Genomic DNA, 22,051 nt, shown 5'->3' on the forward strand with positions numbered 1-22,051 from the left:
TATGTATATGTGTTCCATTTATATATTTATCTGAATATTCTAGAAGCAGCGTGGCTCAGTGGAAAGAGCCCGGGCTTTGGAGTCAGAGGTCATGGGTTCAAATCCCGGCTCCGCCAATTGTCAGCTGTGTGACTTTGGGCAAGTCACTTAACATCTCTGTGCCTCAGTTCCCTCATCTGTAAAATGGGGATTAAGACTTTGAGCCCCCCTTGGGACTACCTGATCACCTTGTAACCTCCGCAGCGCTTAGAACAGTGCTTTGCACATAGTAAACGCTTAATAAATGCCATCATTATTATTATTATTATTATTATTATATGGGACAACCTGATTACCTTGTATCCCCCAGCGCTTAGAACAGTGCTTGGCGCACATAGTAAGCGCTTAACAAATGCCATCATTCCGACTTGTACTTCTCAAGCACTTAGTTTGGTGCTCTGCGATTGAATGAATGAATGAACAAATACAAGCTAATCAAGCCAGATACAGTCCCTGTTCCATATGGGGCTCACGGTCAGGTAGGAGGGAGAATAGGTTTTGGATCCCCATTTTGCAGTTGATGAAACTGAGGTACAGAGAAGTGAAGTGACTTTCCTGAGGACACACAGCAGCAAGTAGCGGAACTGGTATTAGAACCCCGGTCCTCTGCCACCCAGACCTGTGCTTTATCCAGGAGGCCATGCTGCTTCCCCTATCTGTAATTACAGGAATCTGTAATTCCTCTATCTGAAATATGTCATGGGGAAGTCACTTAACTTCCCTGCTCCTCAGTTTCCTCAACTGTAAGATGGGGATTAAATATCTGTTCTCCCTCCCATTTAGACTGTGATTTATCTGTAATTTATTGTAATATCGGTCTCCCCCATTAAATTGTAAGATTCTTTATTATTCATATTTGTGCTTACTGTGTGTAAAGCACTGTACTAAGCGCTTGAGCACTATACAAAGTGCTTGAGCACTGTACTAGGGTTCTTTAATAATAATAATGATAATGATAATAATAATAGTATTTGTTAAGCGCTTACTATATGCCAAGCACTGTTCTAAGTGCTGGGGAAGTTACAAGATTATCAGGTTGTCCCACGTGTGGCTCACAGTCTTGATCCCCATTTTACCGATGAGGTAACTGAGGCACAGAGAAGTTGTTAATTGCCCAAAGTCACACAGCTGACAAGTGTGATTACAGCTGGGATTAGAACCCATGACCTCTGACTCTCAAGCCCATGCACTTTCTCCTAAGCCATGCTGCTTTAGGGCAGGGATCATATTTACCAACTCTATTGTATTGTACTCTCCCAAGTGCTTAGTACAGTGCTCTGCATAGAGTAATTGCTCTGGAAGTAGTGCGATGGACCACAAACCTGGGAGTCAGAGGACTTGGATTCTAATCCCAGCTCTGCCACTTTTCTGCTGTGTTGCCATGGGGAAGTCATGTTACATGTTCCCTGTTACTCATTTTCCTCAACCGTAAAATGGGGATTAAATATCTGTTCTCCCTCCCATTTGGACTGTGAGCTCCATGTGGGACAGGGACTGGGTCCAACCTGATTAACTTGTATCTGGTTGTATGTGGGTTGAAGGAGAAATATGAATCAAGTATATTGCCAAGACTGTGGGCTTGTGAAATAGGGAGGGTAGTAATGGTGTCAACAGTGATGGGCTAGTCATGGGGAGGAGAGGATTAGGGTGGGAAGATGAGGAGTTCAGTTTTGGAGATGTTGAGTTTGAGATGTTGGAGGGACAACCAAGTAGAGGTCTCTTGGAGGCAGAAGGAAATACAGGATTTTCCTAAAGGAGAAAAGTCAAGTCTGGAGAGGTAGATTTAGGAATCATGCTTTCCCAAAGGCACAACTAGATGGAAGTTGAAACTGTGGAAGTGGATAAGCTCCCCAAGGGAGAAAGTGTAAATGGAGAATAGGAGGAGTCCCAGAACTGAGCTTTTCGCAAAAGGAGAATCTGGAGGAACAAATTGAAAATATGTTAATTAGAATACAGATGACACTAATAACTGTGGAAGCCAAAAATACTGGTGTTATTTTCAATCAGCTCCTTGAGCCGTTCTATCAGTGTCATTTATGAGGCGTGCTTAGTATCAAATCAAGCCTGGATTATCTCTCTACAGAAATGTTCACACCCCTCCTCAAAAATCTCCAGTGGTTTATAGTAAGTGTGACCCATAAGAAAAAACATTCTTTTTGAATTTCAGCTAGTTGTTGTGGGTCACGTAGGGTCATGTGTGCATGATAATATCCTTAAGGACAGAAATGAAACAACACAAAATGCAGACCAGGCAAAGATTGGATATTCAAGACAAGGTCTTAATCACATAGTATCCATTCGTATCAAACAGGATTTAAAGAACAATTTTGTATAGTGTCTATATGACACTTTCCGTGTAATACTAGATTTGGCCTTTGGCACTAAAGTAATTGCAGGATACACACAAATGGAAAGGAGTTCAAAGAAGAGCTTCAAAAGTGACTTGGAAGATGTAAAAGATAAGGGATATTTGCCATATTTCCAGTAATCTTTATAAGAATGACTTTATAAAAAAGATTAAAGGAATTCTAGCATGGAACCTTAATTATCCAAGGTAAATAGTATGGTGAGTACTTTGGTTACTTTAAAACTAGATCACTAAGGAATGATTACATAATATGCCTAGTTTTGGGGGAAAAATATGGTGTCAACGGAATGATATGTGTGTACCACACAAAGTAAAATTTAGTCTGAAGGTCTTTAACCATGTAGAATGTAATCTTTTGCCTTCTCTTTGCTGTGGCATTCCTTTTACCTGGATAATCCAGAAGCTTTGGTTAACCAAGGCAGTATTGGAAATTAACCATGCTACTCTCAGATGACAGATGTGAAGGCAAGGGGAAAAGCAACTTTGCAAGATATTCACTGGTAGAGTGAAAATATTGAAGGAAAACACTTATTATTAAGATGAGTCCAAGATCACAATATATAGCCCCAATATCTACATTTAGGTAACTGAGTTGCCCCCAGAGAAGTGGTGGAAACTCTTTTATATTTGGCAATTTAAAAATTATACTGTGTTTGCACTAGAGCAAGGGTGAATGGAGTACAGTCCATACTTAATCCCCAATAGTTCGTTCTATCTGGCCATACCACTATATAGATATATCTATATAGATATATTTTATATTACCTTATTATTAAATACTTTATGAGTGGAGCCCTCAACAGTTTATTAATCTCAATAAGTGGCCCTCCAGCCTACATCAGTTTCCATCCTTGCAATTACTGGGCTATATTACTGGGAGTGTGCCCTGCAAAGAGGGTGAGCTAAGGGACTTGAGTTGTCTTTTGCAACTGAAATTGTACAAAATTATGTACAATTATGTGTTTTTTGTAGAAATTTAGGGAGTCTTTTAGTCCCTTTCATTCTCTCTTTCTCACCTTTATAGAAAATTTGGATTTTTTTCCCTCTAAATTGTTGGTATTTTGTTTTTGTGTTAACTAAATCCAGTGTAGTGCAAAGAAAACAATCCTGGGGGTGCATATTCTATTTAATTTATTTAGTACAGGATTATATTTGCCACATGAATATAAGTGGGGTTCTGTTGTTTTATAAGGAGTTTTTGTCTTAAGATTTATGTCCCAAACAACTGATGCAGTTATTTAACTTATATACCACTGAATTAGGTGGTCAAAATGCATCAGGGATACTTGTCTGGAACAGTCTGATTATGAAAAATAATCTGGTAGTTTAGTTTCTTGGTCTACATAAATGACTTAGATATTTTAGTTAAAGCATTGTAAAATAATAGCTGAAGAGCCTTCCCTACAAAATGCCTTTCTTTCTTCCATTAAACTTGCCTTGGAAACTTTCGTGGCTGAGTCTTCATATGACTTGGTGTGGTAACCTTGTTCTTCTGATTCTTAAATCAGAATAACATTATAGAGGACCAGTGCAGTGGTTCTGTAGGCCATAGGAAATGGAAATAGTAGTAATTTAGGTAAAAAACAAAAACTCATGCTTTTGCCTGAACTTACTGAGTAAAGACAATCTTAGAATGCTTAGAAGTTATGAAGGAGTAAAATAGAATTTGCAGAAAAATTATTTGTGAAAAAGATGACTTGTTCTGGAAGTTTTAGCCTTAGCCAAATGGACTTGTAAATGTTGTAAACCAGGAAGGAAGAACTGTAACATTTTCTCTGGTAGAGATAGGGGCTATGGAAATAGTAATCCTAGAAGAGCTTTTTTGTTGACTTTTATTATGCTTTCAGGGTAAGTTCTGCCTTTTCATTAGAAATGCTTTATTTTTTAAAATGACCAATGATATAAAGTGGTGCGCGGAAGAGGCTACAGTAAAATAATTTGCTTTTGCATCTTGAGCATTTCCAAAGACCTACCAACAAATTTATTAACCAGAGTATTCAGGCCTGACTTCCTTTTTGGTAGCTTACAATTTTGTACTTGTTGGTGTGTGCAAGAGCTGTGTATGATCACTCAGTTTATGATAACCCAAAACTATGCCTTTAGGTAATGAGGTGTCAGAAGCAAGTGATCTATTCAGAGGAGCCAAAAGTCCTCAACTTTCCATACAATTCTTCTAAGTTCAGTTAAACTTGGTTGCTAAAATGTGAGCTTTACATTGTTTCTGTTTCCCCACATTCCTATCTCAGATTTTGAGTTCCTGCTTGTAAGAAAAGTAGTGCAGCATTCTGTAGCTTCTCATTATGTAATTTTGATGCTGGATATGTTGAATTCAGCCCTATGGTCCAGTGCAAAGAGCAAGGGCCTGGGATTCAGATGACCTAGATTTTAATTCCTACTCTGCTAATTGCCTGTTCTGTGAATTTGGACGTCACTAAACTGCTTTGTGCCTCAGTTTCCTTCCTGTAGAATGGGGATTCATTGCCAGTTTTCCCTCCTACTTAGGCTGTGAGCCCCAGGTTGGACAGGACCAGTGTCCAACCTGATTATCTTGTATTTACCCCAGCACTTTGTACAGTGATTGACACACAGAAAGTGATTAACAAATACCATTTTAAAAAATGTAAGGAGAAACTTAAAGCAGTCTGGATATGACCAGAAGTCGAATTCCTCCATCTGACCACAACTACCTCACCTGCCTTCTCTCCCACAAACCCGCTGCCCACAAATCTGCTCTGCCCCCCCACAAAGACCTGTGATCTATTGACCCCCTTCTATTTTCTTGTCATCATGCCCCATTTGGTCTCCATACGCAAACTAGCTTCTCCTGATGTGCAAATTGATGCCCTCAACACTGTCCTCTGCAGTGAACTCAACTCCCTCACTCCCCTTCCCCTCCAGCGATCTCATGCCCCTAAACCCACAACCCTGGATCATCTCCATAGTGCACGTCCTCTGCTCCTGTGATTGAGCTGCAGAGCTCTGCTGGTAGAAATCCAGACACCAGGCTGACCTTGTCCATTTCAAACTCACCCTCACCTGCTTTAACTGCTCTCTCCTCCCTTCCTTTGCACCTTATCAAAACACTTGCCGCCTCCCTTTTTCCCCTCCCTGACCACCATCTTCAACTGTTCACCGCCTAATGGCTTCTTCCTCACTGCTTTCAAACATACTCATGTAACCCCTACCCTAAAGCCCTACCTTGGCCCCATGGCCCCCTCCAGGTATCGCCCTGTGGACCATCCCCTTCTCCTGGAAACATTATCTAATGTTGGCTTTACTGACACTGTCTCCTGATTCTCCTGTCTCTCTGGCCACTCCTTCTCAGGCTCTTTCAAAGGATCCTACTCTGTCTCCCACCCTGTAACTGTGGGAGTCCCTCAAGTCTCAGTTCTGAGTCCCCATCTATTTTCCATCTTAACCCACTACTTTGGAGAACTGATTTGCTCCCAAATCTACGTCTCCAACCCTGATTTGTCTCCACTGCAGTCTTGCATTTCCTCCAGCTTTCAGGACATCTCTGCGTGGATGTCCCAGTGACATCATAACATGTCCAAAATGGAACTACTTGTCTTTCCACCCAAACCCTGTCCTCATCTTTCCCATCACTCTAAGCACCAATGTCTTCCCTGTGTTCCAGGCCCATAGCCTTGGCAGTGTTCTTGACTCATCTCTCTCATTCAACCCACGAATGCATTCTGTTACTACATCCAGTTGGTCGTACCTTCATTTCATCGCTAAAATTCAGCCTTCCTTCTCCTCCAAACCACTACTCTGTTGATCCATACACATATCCCATCTTGACTACTGCTTCAGCCTCCTCACTGACCTGCCTGCCTCCTGTCTCTCCCCATTCCAGTCCGTACTTCACTCTGCTGCCCAGATCATTTTTCTAAAGAAAGGTTAGTCCATGCCTCTCAATTCCCCAAGAACCTCCAGTGGTTGCCCATCCACTTTCGCATCAAACAGAAATTCCTTATTGTTGGCTTCAAAGCACTCAATCAGCTTGCCCACTCCTACTTTACCTCACTGATTTCCTACTGTAACTCAGCCTGTACATTTCACTCTAATGCCAACCTGCTCACGCTACCTTGATCTCATCTTCTCTTCAGTGACCCATTGCCCATATCATCCCTCTAGCCTATAACTTCCTTCCCCTCCATATACAACAGACCACCACTCTCCTCATTTTCAAAGCCTTAGGTAAAATCACTTCATCTCCAAGAGGCCTTCCCTAACTAAGCCCTCATCTCCCTTACTTCCTCTCTCATCTGCATTGCCCTTGGCCTTTTTAAGCACTTGATATTCACTGCCCCCCAGCACTTATGTACATATCTGTATTTATTTGAATGTCTATCTCTCTAGACTTTTGGCAGAGAACATTTTCTACCAACTCTGTAGTGTATGCCTAGTAAAGGGCTCTGCACTAAGTGCTCAATAAATACCACTGATTGATTGACATGAGCGCTCAAGAAATACGATTTAATGAATGAATGAAAGAAGGAGTCAGGAAAAATGAGAGTGAAAGGATGAGAGCACATGTACAGTTCTGGAGACAAGCTAGTTTCAACCAGAAATATGTTGCTAATATGTTGTTGTTTTTCTTATTTTTAAAGGTATTTAAATCGGATGGTGAATCCGGTTCCCTTACTCTCACCATAGTTGTGTCTGGCCATTTCTTCATTTCCAGAGGAGAAACTTTACTGGTAGGTTATGCATCTATGGTACAACATGCAAATTACTGCCTTCTCCTTTAGCTTAGCTGCAGTCACTGAAAGAAGGTCATGCCAGTGACCTTAGAAGAGTAATACCCTTGCCATTTTTTTCCTTTAATAAGTGTATAATGAAGTTTATTTCCCCTCACACTGGGAACAGGCTTATGGACTCCAGTGTGACACATTCCCTTTCAGTTTTTCAAATTAGAGTCCATTTGGGAACTCAGAAATTCAATTGTAAATCAAGAACTTGCTTTCAAAGGTGTATAGTTTCCTTACTATAGTGTATCAGACAAATAATGTAATTGAGTGGCCAAAAGGGTGATCTTCAACATGAGAGGTGAGCCTGTGGAACTCTGTGTTCTTGGAAAAATTACCTCTACCTAGCCTTTCTGAGACATTACAGTTTGTCCCCTTAAGGGGTTTGTGTGGAGAGCAGAGAGTTTGTGTATCTCTGTTTTAATGATATGGTAGTAGATCTGTTAGGTGAAAAACAGACTGGGATTTTAAAACTGGTGTCATTTTATGATCTACATTTTCAGGGTGGTGCCACTTCAAAACAAAGTGAAGCAAAGTGCTCGCAACATCATTAATGCATTTGTTTTTAATCCTCTTGAGAGATCATTCTGTATCCCATTTTGTTAAGTTTATAAAAACACAAAAAAACCCAGTGTTTTGATACAAGAACTAAAACAAGTGTATTAATCATAAAGGGAGTATTTGGGTTGACTTAATAGGTTACACTTATGGACATTATTTGACCTATTATGTATGAACTAAAATCTTGAAATAAAAATAAAACCAAAATACCCTGTCACTGATTCTAAGGATAACTTTTTCTCCCCAAAATATGCACGTAGGTGCTTAGAAGTAGTTGCCCTTAATTTGTGAATTACTGAGATTCCTATTGCTTATGCTAAGGTTTTGGGGCAAACGAATCAATATATAGTTCATACACTTAGAGAAAGTAGAAACGTGGCCCTTTCACCTCCTGTACTCTTTTTTGGCTAGAACAAAATAATTGCTACTTCAATTTAGACTTTCACTTATCCTCTGTCCAAATTGTGTGCAGCTAGATTCTTATCCTGTGTAACTTATCTCAGAGTTCTGTAGCCTTTGGATGCCTAGTACATTTCCTTATCTTCATGTGATGGGTCCTCTTCTAAAATATTCCTTTGAAAAGTAGAATTCAAGGCATGTAATTTTATTTTCTGGTTGTGTTGTTCATAGTCACTCAAGGTTGTTCCAATTTGTATTTGTTCTGTTCCCCAGGTTTAAAAATGGGATTCTTCTAAGGTACTTAGAAATGCTTATTCAGAAAAGGTGGTTTTTCAGGAGTTAATCTCAAGTGAGCTCATTTCTTATTTGACTACCACCAAATACATTGTTTTTTCTTAGGATCCAGGGGAGAGAAACAAAATGATTTAAGGGGAAAGAGGAAATAGACCCTGTGAGGAAAGGTTAAAGGAAATAGGGTTGTTTGATCTGGAGAAGAGCCGGCTTAGTAGTGACTTAATAATTCCATTGAAAGGGTTTTTTAAGGTGCAATTTTTCATGTGAAATAAGAGGAAATGGCCTTAAATTGAAGGAAAGATTTCAGTTAGACATAATTAAGGATTGTATTAATTTAGTGCCAACTGTATGCATTGTGCATTTGTGCAATGCACAAAGTGAGGTATTACAAGAGGAGGAAGTATGAAACAAGGTGGCTGCTCTCAAGGAGCTTTGAGTCTAATTGAGGGTAAACAAACTGATAACCTGAAAAATATGCAAAAATGTGTAGACGTTTACTACCATTCTAAACAAGTGCTAATGTTTCAAAGGATACCACCATACATGCTAGTTGCCCCAAAGGTTTCTAGGTCAGTGGGATAATTCTGCACTTAAAGCAGCTACCTCTGTAGGAATTCCTAGGCTTCTTCCATTTTGGCATGTGCACATTTGGCTCAGCTGCACTTATGCTACACACACACACACACACACACACACACACACTCTCTCTCTCTCTCTCTCTCTCTCTCTCTCTCTCTCACACACACACACACACACACACACACACACACACACACACACACAGAATGGGTGAGTTCTACTGCATGAATTTCCCTTCACATGAGATTTTGCAAGAACACATTGCCTGCTTTATGAAAAACTGTGTGTGCTATGGTGTGTTGTGATCTAATTTTCTTGCACTGTCTCACTCAATTCTCACTTTCATTCATTGTCGCATTTATGTGCAGAGCACTGTACTAAGCGCTTGAGTGAGTACAGTGCATGTGCTTTACATCTTTATCTTCAATTTGTGAGTTTAAATATTTTCTGCTTAATAATGTAGGTCTTATTACTTTACAGCTACATCATTCTGGCAACAATAGTAAACTCAGTTGCTAAGAAGGTTGACCTTCACAATGGGAGGTGACACATTCTAATGAGATTTTTTGACTTAGTTCTAGTGATGGGAGCAGGGAGTGGAAAATAGGAGTATTTGATGTTGAAATATTCAAGGGTGAAGAAATGTTTCCCTTCTGTTCAACATTTGTAACTGAGGATGTACCATAGAAGAATATTTCTCAGTGTAGCCTTATATTCAATTTGATTTCAACAAATACAAAGGCGTGAAACCAGCACAGAAAAAAGAATGTATCTCAATTGAATCCCTGTATTAGTAGATTAAGAATCTTTCAGTTGGCATTCACTGTTTTCTGTAATATAATAAAAGATTGGGAAGAAGTCTGCATGTTTATAGTGGCTAAAATGAAACATTGATGTCAAAATATCATTTTATGCCAATTATTTTGAAATATGCTTTTAAGAAATAATTGAAGACAGAAATGAAATCGGTGAACTTCGTACTTTAGTTTTTGGTATTATGGATGTCTTTCATCTCCTTTACCCTTTTTTAACACCTGCTGTTGACTGAAGTGAAGCTTGTTTCCATAAGCCATGCTGCTCAGCTGTACCCATCTGGCATTGTCATTGTTGATCTGAATTTGAAAGAATGCTTATAATAGACCATTATATGTGCAGTGGGGAATCTTGTACAGCTATCGTATTAAGCACTTACTGTGTGCATTTCCTGCCCACAACGAGCTCCAGTTTAGAGTGGGGGAGACAGACATCAATACAAATAAATAAAATTACAGATATATACATAAGTGCTGTGGGGCCTGGGGTGGAAGGGCAACCAAGTCATGGTACGCAGAAGGGAGTGGGAGATGAGGAAAAAGTAGGGCTTAGTCTGGGAAAGCTTCTTGGAGGAGATATGCCTTCAATAAGGCTTTGAAGCAGGGGATAGTAATTATCTGTTGGATTTGAGGAGGGAGGGCATTTCAGTCAGTTATTCAATCATATTTATTGAGCGCTTACTGTGTGCAGAGCACTGTACTAACTGCTTGGGAAATACAAGTTGGCAACATATAGAGATGGTCCCTACCCAACAACGGGCTCACAGTCTAGAAGGGGGAGACAGACAACAAAACAAAACATGTGGACAGGTGTCAAGTCATCAGAATAAATAGAAATAAAGTTAGATGCATATCATTAACAAAATGAATAGAATAGTAAATATGTACAAGTGAAATAAGTAGAGTAATAAATCTGTACAAACATATATACAGGTGCTGTGGGGAGGGGAAGGAGGTAGGGCTGGGGGGATGGGGAGGAGGAGAGGAAAAGGGGGGCTCAGTCTGAGAAGCCCTCTTGGAGGCGGTGAGCTCTCAATAGGGCTTTGAAGGGAGGAAGAGAGCTAGCTTGGCGGATGTGTGGAGAGAGGGCATTCCATCCAGGCCAGGGGAAGGACGTGGGCTGGGGGTCGATGGCAGAACAGGCGCGAATGAGGTACAGTGAGGAGGTTAGTGGCAGAGGAGCGGAGGGTGCGGGTTGGGCTGTAGAAGGAGAGAAGGGAGGTGAGAGAGGAGGGGGCGAGGTGATGGAGAGCCTTGAAGCCGAGAGTAAGGTGTTTTTGCCTGATGCGTAGGTTGATTGGTAGTCACTGGAGATTTTTGAGGAGGGGAGTAACATGCCTAGAGCGTTTCTGCACAGAGATGATCCTGGCAGCAGCGTATAGACTGAAGTGGGGAGAGATAGGAGGATGGGAGATCAGAGAGGAGGCTGATACAGTAATCCAGTCGGGATAGGATGAGAGATTGAACCAGCAAGGTAGCAGTTTGGATGGAGAGGAAAGTGTGGATCTCAGAGACAGGACGTGGGCCAGGGGTCGACTATGAGACAGGCGAGATTGAGGCACAATGAGAAGGTTAGCACTAGAGGAGTAAAGGGTGTGGGCTAGGTTGTAGAAGGAGGGAAGAGAGGTGAGGTAGGAGGGGGCAAGGTGGTGGAGTGCTTTAAAGCCAATGGTGAGGAGTTTTTGTTCGGTATGGAGGTGGATAGGCAATCACTGGAGATTTTTGAGGAGGGGGGTGATATGTCCTCAGCATCTCTGTAAAAAGATAATATGGGCAGCGGAGTGCAGTATGGACTGGAGTGGGGAGAGGCAGGAGGTTGGAAGGTCAGGTGGGATAGGGTGAGTAATTGTACTAACGTGGTAGCAGTTTGGATGGAGAGGAATGGGCGGATTTTAGTGATGTAGTTATGTTGCGAAGGTAGGACCAACAGGATTTGGTGATGGATTGAATTTGTGGGTTGAATGAGAGTGAGGAATCAAGGATATTGCTAAGGTTATGGGTTTGTGAGATGGGAAGGATGGTGGTGCCTTCTACAGTGATGGGAAAATTGGGGAGGACAGGGTTTGGATGGGAAGATAAGGAGCTCTGTTTTGGACATGTTAAGTTTGAGGTGATGGGAGGACAACCAAGTAGAGATGTCTTGAAGGCAGGAGGAGGTGCGAGCCTGAAGAGAAGGAGAGAGATCAGGGCAGGATATGTAGATGTGGGTATCATCTGCATAGAGAAGGTAGTAGAAGCCATGGGAATGAATGAGTTCTCCAAGGGAGTGGGTGTAGGTGGAGAAGAGAGGGGACCCAGAACTGAACCTAGAGGGACCTCCCCAGATTTAGTGGGTGGAAGCCAGATGAGGTGCCTGCTGAGACTGAGAATGAACTGCTAGAGAGATGAGAACCAGGAGAAGGCAGGATCAGTGATGCCAAGGTTGGGTATCATTTCCGAGAGAAGGATGGTCCACAGCATCAAAGGCAGCTGAGAGTTCGAGAAGGATTAGGATGGAGTAGAGGCCATTGGATTTGGCAAGAAGGAGATCATTGGGGACCTTTGAGAGGGTGGTTTCTCCCCCCCCCCCCCCCTTTTAGACTGTGAGCCCACTGTTGGGTAGGGACTGTCTCTATATGTTGCCAATTTGTACTTCCCAAGCGCTTAGTACAGTGCTCTGCACATAGTAAGCGCTCAATAAATACGATTGATGATGATGATGATGAGTGAAGGGTATGGGTGCCAGATTGGAGGGGGACCAGGAGAGAATTGGAGGAGAGGATTTGAGACAGCAGGTGTAGACAACTTGCTCAAGGAGTTTGGAGTGAAATGGTAGGAGGGAAATGGAGTGATAACTGGAGGGAGCTGTGGGGTCAAGGGAGAGTTTTTTTTAGGATTTTTTTTTTTCCAAACATGAGCATGTATGAAAGCAGTGAGTGAGAAACCATTGGAGAGAGAAGGGTTGAAGATGGCTGTTAGGGAGGGAAGGACGGAGGGGGTGAGAGTTTTGTTAAGGTGCGAAGGAATGGGGTCCGATGCACCTGTGAAGGGGGTGGCATTTGAGAGGATGCAGGAGATCTACTCTAGAGATACTGCAGGGAAGAATGGGAGACTCGAAGCGGGGCTCGGAAGGGGGAGGGGCTGAGGAGGGCCAGAGATGATTTTAGGGAGCTTACACCTGATGGTGTTAATTTTCTTAATAAAATAGATGGCCAGGTCACTGGGGTCGGGGGATGGGGAAGGCGGGGGGACAGGGGGCCTGAGGAGGGAGTTAAACTGTTTTACAAAATAAAATAGAACTCAGATTCAGCATTTGATTTTGAGTTTAATTCCTTGGGCTAAGACTTTCAAGTCATCTGCCCAAGGAATAAGATGGGCTATTTGATTAAATTAAAGACTAGAAACATATAAAAATTCAATTTTCTGGTTTAATTAGGACTCCTCATCATGCAAGTTTTAAGTCTTTTACATGATCCAAATGTTGGGGTACAGTTCTTCTTTACTGAGTCCTATGTGTGCAAATTCTGTTGATCATAAAAGAGAGTTCCTCTAAAGGAAAGAAAATGAGTAGTGGGAGAATCATGACCAGCTTTCTCTGTTCTTGAATTAATTGACCATACACTAGTCACTCAAATTAAGAGGAGCATTTATTTGAGTTTAATTCATACTACCAAACCAGTGTTTAAATTTTCATACGAATCTCCAAATGCCCAGTTTACTTGAGAAGAATTAACAATGCTTTAATTATCATAATTTGTAATCATATTTCCTAGGTTTCTTAAATTTAACCACTGGATGGCCATCAATAATCAAACTATCCTCATTTCAATCAGTAGTATTTATTTATTAAGCGATTATTCAGTTCAGAGACCATACTAAACACTTTGAAGAATACAGTAGAATTAGTGGGCACGTTCTCTGCCCTGGAGGAGCTTCTCTAAATGAGACGTAAAATTGGTGTGTATTCATTATATATCCTGTGATATTTCAGATTGCAGATTTACTTCCATGAGCTTTAAGTATTTAATGAGCTCTCCTCTTGAAATCTGGCTTCTCAAATCAGAACTTGCTATGCTAACAATTTCTTATGCAGAGGACTTCAGCACAGGGCCATTTAGCATTCAGATTCAATAATTTTGCAAGCTCAAACTTATATACTTACAATCTCCTCTTTGAAATAAGTCACCAGTTTTTCTGACCATAATAATGAACAATATCATCCCTGTGTGAAGGCACAATCATTTCAAAATGGTCATCTTAAATATCTGCAGAAGCCTCTGAATAAGTGATTAAAGCACATTTATTCCTTGCTTGCAACTTCAGAATTTTGTCAGATAAACTCAGAAATCTGATCAGTTTGCCATTTACTGGATAAGTGGCCCTATTTGGGAAATGAGAACAATTTTAGGATTTATTTTGTTTTTTATATTTCTATACTGCTTCATTTTTAACTTAGTTGAAGTATTCATTCACCTACCACATTGCAGCTGCCTGGAAATGATCCTTTTCCTTTTAGGTTAAATCCTATCTTCCCACCTTAATCTGTCTGAATTTGTTAGAAGAAATAGATTCAGCTTGAGAAATGATCATTTTGTAGATTGCTCAGTGGGAGGGACCCAGCTAGCAGAAAAGCACCCTTAATAAATATTTCACACATACCTCCTTGTTTGATGGAAATGCATGATTTCTGAAATAATAGAAGCACTTAGTACACTGTTCTGCACAATAAGTGCTTAATAAATACCTTAGATTTGCTGATTGGTAATGATATGGCTAGTACTAGGAAGGGATATATAAACATACCAACTAGTTATAAAACCTCCCAAAAATCACATCTCCTCCAAGAGGCCTTCCTTGACTAAGCTCTGATTTTGCCTACCTTCCCTTCCTCCTTTGTCAAGATATGTGCATGACTGTGTACCACTTCAACACTTTAATGGTCACCACAGCCTCACAGCCCTTGTGTACATATCCACTTACTCTACCATTTCCCCTATTTTTAATTTATTTTAATATCTGTCTCCCCATGTAGACTGTAAGCTTTTTGTGGGCAGGGATCAACCTGCCAATGCTTTCATATTCCCAATGCTGTTACAGTGCTCTGCAAACAGTAAGCACTCAACAAATACCACTGATTAATGATGATAATACATGTGGCATTTAATAATACTATGTGTCAAGCACTGTTTTAAGTGCTGGGGTAGGTAGTAGTTGTCAGACACTCTCCCTGTCCCAGTCCCACATGGGGTCACAGTCTTAAGTGTGTGAGAATTAGACTGTAAACTCATGAGCAGAGAACATGTCTCCTAATTCTGTTGTATTGTACCCTCCCAAGCACTTAGTTCAGTACTCTGCACATAGTAAGTGCTCAACAAATACTACTGATTGACAGGTATTGATAAAGAGAGAAAGAAGTAGTACCCAACAATGGATGATCTCAACTTCTAGAGTGTATTTCTAACTCTGTTATCATGGTATCTGTGTATTCACCCATCACACATAGAGAAAATATTTCATATTACCCTCACAGAGAATTTGAGAATTTATGGACTAGCCTATGAAAAGCACTTTTAGATTCCTAGATGAAAGCAGTTTTATATATAAAAGGAAGTATGATCATATTTAATAATTATTTTAATAATAATTGTGATATTAAGCACTTACTGTGTGCCAGACACTTTGCTAAGTGCTGGGGTAGAAACAAGATAATTGAGTCGGACACAGTCTCTGTCCCACAGGGCTCACAGTCTTCACCCCCATTTTACAGAGGAGGGAACTGAGGCACAGGAAAATTAAGTAACTTGCCCAAGGTCACACTACAGAAAATAGATGGAGCTGGGATTCAAACCCAGGTCCTCTGACTCCCCAGCCTGTGCTCTTTCCACTAGGCCAAGCCACTTCAAAATACACTTCCTGTTTTTACTAGAGTTTGTCTAACTGCAGAATATCCCAGGATGTCTAATTTTCACAGCCTAGATGTTAATGGGAAGATTCAGATAAACTTCTTGATATTCACTGGAAGTACTATTGATTTGGGAGGTTTGATCTATGAGGCAAGTACTCTTTGCTGCATTTCAGTGCTTAAAACAGTGCTCAGTACATAGTAAGCGCTTAAATACCATCATTATTATTACATTTTATGAAAGCAAAGGAAGCCAAAATGTGACTTGTACAATTGTCATGGATGCTACTTATGTACATATCTGTAATTTGTATTAATGACAGTCTGCCCCATCGAGAATGTAAGCTCATTGTGGGCAGGGTTTGTGTCTGTTTACTGTTGTATTGTACTCTCCCAAGCACTTAGTACAATGCTCTGCACATAGTGAATGCTCAATAACTACAATTGAATGAATGAATAATTATGGACTTGGTTTTTAATCAGTGGCATATCAGTCAATCAGTGATATGTAATGCAGAGCACTGTACTAAGTGCTTGGGAGAATACAAAAGTGTTGGTAGATGATTCCCTGCCCAAAATGAGTGTACAGTCTAAAAGTATGCTGATTGAAACTATTGGCTGTCTTCAGAAAAGGAGAAAAGCTCTGAGGCAGGACTTCCCCTCTAAGCTACATCTACCCTGTTGAAATGTATTAATCCTGAAGCAAGATCATTTTAGTTATTGGTTCTTGAAAAATACATTAGGAAACTTAGAAAACATTTATTTAAATGAATTTGAGTTTAATTTTTAGGCAAATTAGCTTATTTCCTCGACAAATTTACACATTCAGATCAATTAAAGTATATAGCTCTTATATAACCCATTTTTTCTGCATTGTCTTGGTTTGTGGCTACTGTGTTATCTGTTCAGAGTTTGACGTTCCTGTTTGTACTGAATACTGGTTGTGAGGAGTATAATCAGAAAGCCTCTTCATAGCAGGCTATGTAGCACACAGAACAGCTTGGTTATGATTAATTATTTAGAAGATTTTAAAAATACATTTTCTGCAGCACTCAGTACACCTATCACTGACTTCTGTAACTGTCTTTAGATAGTAAATGTCTCCGCTGTAATCAAGTACAGTATTTGGTGGACAGTTCGATAGCAACCATTTGATTGTTTGAGATGTACAACTGTTCAGAAGTAAATTATGATGCTTTGAGTACTGATTTATGTCTTGTTTGCCCAGATTTGTCAAGCCAGGTGTAATTTTAATTGAGGGGAAAAAAATCTTTAACTTGCTTGGTACTTGAATAGAGCTTCTGCCCTACTCATTTAATCTCTTTGAAGTTAACATCTGCAGGACCCATTCAGTCTGCCTCCAAGCTCTGGTCCTTCCATCTAGTAGCAGCCAGTACTTTTTCTTCTTCAGATATTCAGCACTCTATTTTGTCCAGTACCTTTCCAGTGCCCGTTATACCTCAAAGGAAGGCCTCTGATTCCAGCTGAGTTGTTTAGCCACGTGCAGCTCAGTACTCTAAGGTTGAAAAGGCTTTTTCCTATCCTTTGTACCTGCTACTCTGTTACTGCAAGATTGCATAAATAAGAAATGTGAGACAGATATCCTGAGAGCTGATATTGAACTGGACCTCTGTTTAATGGTTTTCCCTTTTTTATAAATATTTTTATTTGGGACATAAAATGCTCCATCTGGTAGGCAGTTTAAAAGGCAAGGCCATATCATGACATTTCTTCTCAATTTTCTCCTAAGTCTCTAGTCTTTTTAGTAATATTTATTTTCCAGAAATGTAAGATAGTGAGAATGCCAGGATGAGGCCATTTCCTCCCTCCTTTTGCTCATCCTTTTCTGTTTTTAATGAATCTCTGGATTATCCAAAACTCTATTGAGCAAAATAGCATCATACCCAACTCAACAGGTTCACTATAATTCACTATAACATGTTACAAATTTGAAAGTTGTTTTAAAAATATTTGTATGGTGCTGATTGAACGTGACTGAAAATGCCACTGGAAGTGAATGTAAGAGGCAATAATAATGCACTTATGAGACCAGTAATTGGTCTTAACCTTGGGCAGTCTTGACATGGTTGATTTGTGTCAAGAACCAAGTATAATCAGATCTATGTATTTCCTTCATTTATCAAAACAAAATAAAAGCCCCATAGAGAACTGCATGATGATTAATGTAGTAAATTATTTGTGCTGATAGGGTATGTATGGATGGACAGTTTTATAAAATCTTCTCTGTACTCCAGTAGGCTACTGACCACATTAACTTTAATTGTTCCAGGAGACTGGTGAGTGAATGTTTATGGATGGGTGCTCTTAGGGGATATTCATGTACGGTAAGAGCACCATTGCAATGTATATTTTGGGGTGCTAGCACACTTTGTTGCAGTGATCATTAATTTCTCAATTTCCAGAGGATTTAGTGTCAGCTTTTATGTGGTTCCTCTCTGTGGAGACATTCAGACATAAAAATTTAAGTTTTTATTCTACTCATTACTTCGAAGTGCTCAACAGAGGACTAAGATACAGACTCTTTTCTATGACTTGGAACACTCAAATGAGGGTTGTGATATGGTTCTTTTTGTATTTATAATTTATTTAATGATTTATTATAATTTAACAAATGCTCAGAAATGACCATTCTTTTACAGGCATAAAGAAAAATGTAGTCTTGCTGAATTCAGCTTAGAGCTAAGACCTTTGAAGCTCACAAAATGATGGTGATATAAGACAAATGAAAATCGACAATAATGTAATTCCCTCCTTGAAAGAATGTTTGTTCATTTAGAAAAATAAAAAATAAAAACCTTTCCTCTTTAAAAGTCCCTGGAGGAAATTGTCACTATGTTTTCACACTGTCCTTTAAAGTGTTTTCTTCCCAAAGAAAATGGGAAATTAGTGGCAGAATCAAACTGTTATATGAGGTATTATGTTTCATAGTAGAAAATAGGTAGTTATACATAGATCATCAAGAAATCTATGAAATATTAAAGAAATTAAATTATGAGTTACTGTGCAGTTTTGTTCAATGGTAACAGGATTCCTTTGTCTAATTTTAATGAAATAATTGAGTCTAAATTACACAGAGTGCCCTGTAATACAGAATTGAATTGTGGCATTAACAGAGATTGTCTAAATTTTATCCCTGAGCTAGACTGCACAAAGCAAATCAGAGTTGTACATCTGACTTCAGTAATAAGTGCTTGGCTCTGATTGTATTGACCTAGCTTTGATTCCCTTCTGAATGCTAATGTACACAACTGAATTGCCTGGTGCCAGTGTCCATAAAAACCAACAAAATCCCTTTATGCATGACCCTCAGGTTCTTATTAAGAAAGTAGATAATATTTTCAGCAAAGTGGGCCTGCTCTTACAACATACATGCCCGAAATGAATGTTTGTGTGAGAAATGAGAAATTACATCTACCGGTTTGCCAGTTTGGATTATTCCTGTGTATATTTTAGAGTGTACCATCTTTGAAAATGAGCCCTATTTCCAGGTACTTTGATCATATCTTTAGTGCAGAGGCTTCTGATTCAAATATTCCCTTTTTTTCTTTAAACCCACTGTGTTTACTTCAGTGGATAACTCACAACCCTCCTTTCATTATCTTTAGACCAGGTTTATGGACAGTAGCACTAATAATAAAGAGTGCCCTGGAATTTTGTTTGATGCATATTCTTTTTTATGATACCCACTACAGTTATATATTTTTGCTTTCAGGTACCCCCTTCATAACATCAGGTGTACATTCAGTTATTTATGTTAATTGCTCTATTTGTAAGTGTCTTTATACTTATCTGCCCCACTCGAGGGGAAGTTCATTATTGGCAGGGTACATATAACTTTCTTGTTTTGGACTTCCCAAGAACTCAGTGCAGTATGTTGTAATAATAATAATAATAATAATAATAATAGTATTTATTAAGTGCTTACTATGTGCCAAGCACTGTTCTAAGTGCTGGGATAGATACAAAGGTACCAGGTTGTCCCACATGGGGCTCACAATCTTAGTCCCCATTTTACAGATGAGGTTAACTAAGGCACAGAGAAGTTAAGTGACTTGCCCCAAGTCACACAGCAGGCAAGTGGCAGAACTGGAATTTGAACCCACAACCTCTGACTCCCAAGCCCGGGCTCTTTCCACCAAGCCATGCTGCTTCCCTACTGTAATAATAATAATAATAATAATAATAATAATAATAATAATAATAATAATGGCGTTTATTAAGATGATCAGGTTATCCCACAGGGGGCTCACAGTCTTCATCCCCATTTTACAGGTGAGGTAACTGAGGCCCAGAGAAGTTAAGTGACTTGCCCAAAGTCACACAGCTGACAAGTGGCAGAGCCCTGATTTGAACCCATGACCTTTGACCCCAAAGCCCATGCTCTTTCCACTGAGCCATGCTGCTTCTCTCTACTTCTCTGTACTTACCGTGTGCTCAATCAGTGCTTTGCTACTGCTTTCCACTAGGGCATTTTAGTAACAGGTGGTTCAGTTATGTAAATTGGAAATTATTACTTTGCCCTAAGAGCCTTTTCTATAAATCCCATTCAGTCAATCGTATTTGAATCCTTACTGCATGCTTAGCACTGTACTAAGTGCTTCGGAGAGTCCTTAGACCCGTTCCCTGCCCACAAGGACTTTACAGTCTACAGGGGGAGACAGACACTAAAATAAATTATGGATATGTACGTAAGTGCTGTGAGGCTGAGAGTGGAGTGAATAAAGGGTACAAATCCAAATGCAAGGGTGATGCAGAAAGGAGAAGTAGTAGGGGACATGAGGGCTTAGTTCCTTTCATTCATTCAGTCAGTCAGTCGTATTGAGCACTTACTGTGTGCAGGGCACTGTACTAAGCGCTTGGGAAGTACAAGTTGGCAACATATAGAGACGGTCCCTACCCAACAGGGGAAGATCTCTTAGAGATGTGATTTTAATAAGGCTTTGAAGCTGGGGAGAGTGATGGTCTGTTGGATATGAAGGGGGATGGAGTTCCAAACCACAGGCAGGGTGTGGGCAAGGGGTCGGCGGTGAGGTGGATGAGATCGAGATGCAATGAGTAGGTTGGTGTTTTAGGAGTGAAGTGAACATGTTGGGTTGTAGTAGAAAATCAGGGAAGTAATACAGGAGGAGGCAAAGTAATTAAATGCTAAAGCCAGTGGTAAGGAGGTTCTTGAGGAGTGGAGAAACATAAACTAAACTCATTCATTCATTCATTCAGTCGTATTTATTGAGCTCTTACTGTGTGCAGAGCACTGTACTAAGCGCTTGGGAAGTACAAGTCGGCAACATATAGAGACTGTCCCTAACCAACAACGGGCTCACAGTCTAGAAGGAGGAGACAGACAATAAAACAGAACATGTAGACAGGTGTCAAAATCGTCAGAACAAATAGAATTAAAGCTATATGTACATCATTAACAAAATAAATAGTAAATATGTACAAGTAAAATAAATAGAGTAATAAATCTGCACAAATATATATACAGGTGCTGAGGGGAGGGGAAGGAGGAGAGGAAAAAGGGGGCTCAGTCTGGGAAGGCCTCCTGGAGGAGGTAAGCTCTCAGTAGGGCTCTCAATATTATTCAACTCCATCAAGCTGATACATGCAATGAATAATCAGGTTGCAGGCATTAGAATATGTTGATCACTTTTTTTTAATATAGCATTTGTTAAGCATTTACTATGTTCCAGACACTGGGTTAAGCACTGGGTTAGATAGGAGCTAATCAGATTGGACCTGTAAAGCTCACAGTCTTAATCCCCATCTTGCAGATGAGATACCTGAGGCACAGAGAAATTAAGTAACTTGCTGAAGGTCACACAGCAGTCAAGTGGCAGATTTAGATTAGAACTCAGGTTCTTCTGATACCTGGGCCTGCTGCCCAGGCCACTAGGCAACACTGCTTCTTCTGAGCAACTTTGCTAACTCAGCAGTTTAGGAGCATTACCAAAGTCTTAGACAGTCATCCAAAAATTGCTATATTCGGATGGACACATCCAAAAAGACTTGCATATTATTGTAAACTTCACTGAATCAGCCAGGCTTTATGGATTGATGATAAATCTTAAATGCATCAGGCTACACCAGGAAAACCCTACACAACTATTAAAGACTTTCCACCTTCACCATGGCACCCCGCACTCTTAACAAACATCACAATTATTATTATTACCATCAATTTTCCCATGAAGCTAAAACATTATTTCAGAATTCCAATCATTATATTTGCCCATGATCCAATCATAGAGACAAGGAAATAGAAAACTGAATGGAGAAGTCAGTACATCCTGAGACAGAGTGTGGAGACAGGGTGGTATTGGACTTTGGATCTAACTGAAGTCTACTG

The 22,051-nt window shown here is 40.1% G+C and overlaps 1 protein-coding gene across 1 annotated transcript in view; it reads left to right on the forward strand.

Moving 5' to 3' along the window:
* The window catches only part of REC114 (REC114 meiotic recombination protein), a 51,187-nt gene that overhangs the window by 8,226 nt on the left and 20,910 nt on the right, over window positions 1-22,051 (forward strand). The window contains exon 2 of the mRNA XM_038746227.1: window positions 7,021-7,110. Within this exon, the coding sequence (XP_038602155.1) occupies window positions 7,021-7,110 (90 nt within the window). The remainder of the gene's footprint in view (window positions 1-7,020; window positions 7,111-22,051) is intronic.

The sequence above is a fragment of the Tachyglossus aculeatus genome, chromosome 5 (genome assembly GCF_015852505.1).
Source record: "Tachyglossus aculeatus isolate mTacAcu1 chromosome 5, mTacAcu1.pri, whole genome shotgun sequence".
In the NCBI taxonomy this organism is placed as follows: domain Eukaryota; kingdom Metazoa; phylum Chordata; class Mammalia; order Monotremata; family Tachyglossidae; genus Tachyglossus; species Tachyglossus aculeatus.